Here is a 6,041-nt window from a genome sequence, read left to right on the forward strand (position 1 = left end):
ATATCATACAACTCAATAAAATATTCCTCATCTTTGAGGAAAAGGCAAGAAGGCAAGATGGGAAAGCTTAGGACATTCTTCCTTCCAACCAAAGGATGAAAAATAAGTGTGTGGGTGGGAGTTATCAGGTCTTCTCTGCTAACATGTCCAGCAGCCTCCAAATTTCTAATGAACCTCCATACTGAGGAGTCTCAAATAAGAGACTGACACATTCTCCTGGACTATTGCATGATTCATGTTTTGGCAAGAGAGCCTCAAGGTCCATCTTCCCTGTGGATCACAGTTCCCCACTGAGGGAAGGAAGGACTTGTTTTAGGAGTGAAGTGGTAATTACTCCCTAGGGTGCTGAGTAGTGAAGTTATCAAATGAGGCATATATGCTAGTGCTGACAGTCAGAAAAATGCCTATTAATAATAGTAACCAAGGCTGTAGCTGGGTTAGGGCTATTCAGCTGGAGCACAATGGATATTGTTCTTGGGAGTGTGGTGGTGAGTCTTGTTACTGGTTTAAACAATTTTGAGAGAATGGGAGGAAGATCTGTATGGGAATATGGGAATGGCTGTTTGCAGCAAATTATCTAGACGTTTTCTTAAAGGCCTTGATGAAAAACAGGACAACTGCATTCCACTGAAGCCCAGGACTCACATTTGAAGAACATGTTTATGTTCTTTCATGTTTATGACTTGGGCTTCCTTATTTCATAAATGGAATAAGAATATAACTCTCCTGGTTCCTAGATAGTAGCTCCTTGTGCTTTTTATCTTATGTTCAATTTGGAAATATGGAGTGTTTTTTTAAAAAACTATGGTCTTTGTATACATGATAGATAAGGATTGGGGAGTGGTTATAGGGGAAGTTGCTGAGTGGGTAGACAAGATAATGTTGAGGTTGAGAGAAAAGAAAATGTTAGCAATGTTGCAGAATGTTTATAGTATCCTCAGGTCAAAAACAGTGGAAGCAAAATCTATAGGTTCTTGTCTTGAATGATATTTTTCCCCGAATTTCCCTTGTTGGGTCCTACTATGAGAGAGGGAAGGCAAATTTTATTGAAAGTAAAGAGTATGATGGATATATATATGTATATTTTCATTTTCAGAAACACTGATTCTCTTCAGATTTCTCTTCTGCCTCTAGAGAAAAATCAAGCCTGTAAAATACACCAGATATGGAAAGAAAGGGGCCTGAAAAGGTAAAAAAAAAATAAAACAACTTTGTTTTCCAACAAAGCTATCAGCCCCTTGTGTTGTATATTCTATGTTCATGGTTTTCCTTGTAAAGTTTCAATTCCCACCTATCATGCAGGTGTACATGTACACACACAGCCTAAAACAGAAGATTCACTCTAAAGAAAGGTCACTCATACATTGTATACTTTCATTAATTTCTCTCATCTATACTGTTGGTATATTAAAACTGCTAGGGTTGACCATTAACTTGATTCTGTAACCTCAGAGATGGGATAGGCATAAAGTTTAAAAGTCACTGTCTTTGAACAATTTATTTGTCTGTTGAGGAAAGATCCCAGTAAAATAAACAAAAAAGCCCCCAAACAGCAACAACAAAAAAGTGATAGTCAAAGAAAATCACACCACTAGTAGCATGCTTTTTATGTATTACATGATATTTTAAGCACTTTCTACATACTTTCCACATACTTATTTACGCATACATTTAATTCTCACACTTGCCATTTTTTCAGATGAAGAAACATCAAATTCTATTTTTGATAGATTTCAAACAGAATTATTGAAGAAAAATAAATTAATATATCAAGGGCCTTGATACATTTTGATGAAAATTCTTTCCATAAAATTAAAGCTTATTTTTAAACATATTAGCATTAACACTTTTACTAATCATATAATCCACATCACTACTGATAATTTGGTGAGTGTAAATGATCTTTAAGTTTAACTTGCACTACAAATGATGTGAAACTAATTTTTATATACTTGATCCATGTTATTTCTTTTTCATAAATCATATATTAAATCCATTTTCTACACCAGAAATTTATTTTCTCCATCAGTTTGTAATACATTTTTATTAATATTAATATTTTGAAATGATTTTTGTAATTTTTAATTTACCATTTGTTTTCTACTATTTCTGATTCTGCTTTTGTTGACAATATACATTTTATTTTATACAGTCAAATTTTTGGTTATTTACTATCTCTGATATACTGCTTTTAGTTTTGAGCTTATTTTTTCAAATTTTTCCATCAAATAATACCTTTTTCCTAATCTTTTAATTTTTTTTTGCATTTTTTTTCTTGACATAACCACAATAATTTTTTGAAAATTATATTAGTTGGAGACTTGTACAATATTTTTTCTATTTATTAAGGAAGTAAAAGGTAAGGGGAAAGAAAATGAAAGGTGGTAGGAGCAATTCTGGTTACTTAAGAATATAGTTATCATGTTTATAAATATGTGAGTCTTTTGGCATCATTGGTTTGAATCAGCTGGAAAATGTATTTTTATTTTTCTTGAGTGAATGTCTGTATTGTGATTGTTCAAAGGGGAGAACATGTTAAATAGTCATAATTCACAATCAAACTCAATCCCTCTGTATTGAACGCAGTAGAACCTCTCTCCCACTCACCTATTGCAAGTATACAGTCTTCTTTACTTTTTTTTTTACTGTATATTTATTGTTATTTAATTGTGGTTTGAAGATAGAATTGAGCATGGTAATTTACTATCATGGTAAATCTTAAGTTGCTAGAAATATAAACAATTTATATTTAAAATTACTTAAAATATTTTTGAAGATCTGTAATATGTTTCAGAAATACTGAAACATCCCAGAGAAGGACTCATATAATGAAAATTAAATGGGTCCTAATGTTCCAAAGGTTTCCATTTAGTAATTAAAATACATATACATATAAAAAATTAAATCACCAATATATCAACTTCCTTTAAAATAATATTTTAAAAATAGCTTAATATACCATGAAATTCACTCACACATTTTATTTGTACAAATTAATAGAGCTGTGTGGTCATCACCACAATAAAGTTTTAGGACATTTTCATCATCCCAAAAGATAACCTCTTACCTGTTTGCAGCCAAATTTCATCCTGTCCCCATCCCAAGGTTACAACTAATCTTTCTGCTGATATATATTTTCCTTTCCTACACATTTCATATAAACAGAATTTCCAATGTGTAGTCTTTTGTACTTGACTATTATCATTTAGCATAATATTTTTGAACATATTTATGCTGTGGTATGCACCACAGTTCTTTCTTTTACTAATGAATATAATAGTGTTATGGGTAAATCAGATTTTGTTTGTGCATAAATTTATTTATTCATAAATTGGGATATAATAAATTGAATAGTTTCCTCCTTTTGGCTATTATCAATAATAATACTAAGAACATTCACTAAAAATATTTATGTGGAGAGTATTCACTTCCCTCTGTTATATTCCTGAGAATAAAATTGTTATGTCATTGGCTAAGTTTATATTTACCATTAGAAGGAACTGTGAAACTTTTTTCAAAAGTGACTGCATAATATTATACTTCCATCAGCAAAATGTGAAGGTTTCAGCCTCTCTGTCTCCTTACCAGCACCTCTTAGTATCTATCACTTTCATTATAGTCATCTCAGTGCATATGAACAGTAATCACATTGTGGTTTTAATTTGCATTTCCCTAACGGCAAGTGATGCTGAGTGTATCTTTATATACCTCCTAGCCACTGATACGCTTGGATGAAATGTGTATTGAAAACAGTTTGCCCATTTTTAAACTGCATCCTTCTCTTATTTTAATTATGAGTTATATGTATATTCTGGATGCAAATCCCTTATCAGATACATGCTTTGTGAATGCATTTTTTCTGTATGATGTTCTCTTCATTTTCACAATGGTACCCTTTGAAGTGTATATATCTAGACTCTCAATTCTAACCATTATCTATATGTGTATCTATATGCCAATACCATGCTTTCTTGACTACTCCATCATTAAGGTAAAGCTTGCAGTCAGAAAGTATTAATCTCCCATCTTTGCCCTTCATTTTCACAATTATTTTGGTTATTATAGTTCCTTTTCATATTTTGTGATTGCTTTGCCAATTTTTTAGTCTATGATGAATATATGGATCACTGTGCTCATAATTGTCTCATAATAATGTTGAATCTTCTAATCCATGAACATGGTTGTCTTTTCATTTATTTGGATCTTTTGTTTTTCTCAGCAATGTTTGATGGTTTTCTGTGCATAGATGTTGCTCCTCTTTTTGTTAAATTTGATCCTAGTTGTTTTATGCCATTAAAAAGGATTTATTGTCTTTACTTCATTTTTGCATTTTGTATGGTGTGTTCCTACTTGTAGGAGGCAGAATTATGCCTGTTTCAAAGATGTCCACGTATCAATCCCAGAAACATGCAAATGAGTTAGGTTACATGAAAAAGGAGAATTAAGGCTGGAGATAAAATTAAATTTGCTAACCCTGTGACCTTTAGCTAGAGAGATTTGTTTATATTATTTGGGCTTGACCACGTAAACACAGTGTTCTTAAAAGTGAAAGGCAGAATCAGAGTTGGTAAAAGAGATATAATTTTCCTGGGTTTGAAGAAGGAAGAGGGGGACAATGAACCAGAGGCTGCTAGGAACTAGAAAAGGCAAGATCTTTCCAACATCTCAAGAAAGGAATATAAGCCTGTATACCCTAGATTTGTATATTTATGTACTTGAATGCATTTACTTCCCTTTTGTTTTCAGGTCTTGGCAGAAAACCTCACCATGGTCACCGAGTTCCTTTTACTGGGTTTTTCAAGTCTTGGTGACATTCAGCTTGTTCTGTTTGCGGTTTTCCTTTTTCTGTACTTTGTCATTCTCAGTGGCAATGTCACTATTGTTAGTGTCATCCGCCTGGACAAAAGCCTCCACACACCAATGTACTTCTTCCTTGGCATCCTCTCAACATCAGAGACCTGCTATACCTTCGTCATCCTACCCAAGATGCTCATCAATCTTTTTTCCGTGGCCAGGACAATCTCCTTCAACTGTTGCGCCATCCAAATGTTCTTCTTCCTTGGTTTTGCTATTACCAATTGCTTGTTATTGGGAGTTATGGGTTATGATCGTTATGCCGCCATCTGTCACCCTCTACATTACCCTATCCTTATGAGTTGGCAGGTGTGTGGAAAATTGGGAGCCCTCTGTGGGATTGGTGGGTTCTTGGCCTCACTAACAGTAGTATATTTAGTTTTCAGCCTCCCTTTCTGTAGTGCCAACAAAGTCAACCATTACTTCTGTGACATCTCACCAGTTATTCGTCTGGCTTGCACAAATACAGATGCTCACGAATTTGTCATATTCATCTGTGGTGTTCTTGTACTCGTGGTCCCATTTTTATTCATTTGTGTTTCTTATATCTGCATTCTGAGGACTATCTTGAAGATTCCCTCTGCTGAAGGCAGACGGAAAGCCTTTTCCACCTGTGCGTCTCATCTCACTGTTGTCATTATTCACTATGGCTGTGCTTCCTATATCTACTTGAGACCAACAGCAAACTATGTGTCCAACAAGGACAGGTTGGTAACAGTGACATACACTATTGTCACTCCATTATTAAACCCCATGGTATACAGTCTAAGAAACAAGGACGTTCAAGTTGCTATTAGAAAAGTGTTGGGGAAGAAAGGATCCCTAAAATTGTTTGATTGATATATTATTATATTTCAGATTCTGTAATAAATATATCTCTCTGACAAAGAATGTATTTCCATATCTTTTTGACTGAGCATTTCTGTTTTTTGAGAAAAGTTGGCACATTTTCTTCTCTCAGCTTTTGTAACTCAATTGCAATATTGCCATTGAAAAGTTCAGATAGAGCTAATTATGTGATGCTAATGGCTATTTTTATTTTAGAATAAGATGTTACTTTTAGGTTTATTGAGTTTAGAATGTTACTAACTATAAAAATAATCATATATTTGACCTGATCAATGTTATGACCATAGTGAATAAATTAATCATTCTAGTCCACATATTGCAACAGACAGTATTTTTTA

General features: G+C 33.4%; 1 protein-coding gene across 1 annotated transcript; it reads left to right on the plus strand.

The window, feature by feature from the left end:
- Positions 1–461: 461 nt before the first annotated feature.
- On the plus strand, positions 462–5,694 carry LOC110144153 (olfactory receptor 10R2). The gene is made up of 2 exons (XM_070467143.1): positions 462–488; positions 4,747–5,694. The coding sequence occupies exons 1-2, from the start codon at positions 462–464 to the stop codon at positions 5,692–5,694; spliced, it is 975 nt and encodes a 324-aa protein (XP_070323244.1).
- Positions 5,695–6,041: the final 347 nt, after the last annotated feature.

The sequence above is a fragment of the Odocoileus virginianus genome, chromosome 5 (assembly GCF_023699985.2).
Source record: "Odocoileus virginianus isolate 20LAN1187 ecotype Illinois chromosome 5, Ovbor_1.2, whole genome shotgun sequence".
Classification (NCBI taxonomy): Eukaryota; Metazoa; Chordata; class Mammalia; order Artiodactyla; family Cervidae; genus Odocoileus; species Odocoileus virginianus.

Coding starts and splice junctions, on each gene's coding strand:
- LOC110144153 (XM_070467143.1), top strand. CDS start 462: ATGGATATTGTTCTTGGGAGTGTGGTG. Junction 489..4,746: donor TTGTTCTTGGGAGTGTGGTG/GTGAGTCTTGTT, acceptor TTTTGTTTTCAG/GTCTTGGCAGAAAACCTCAC.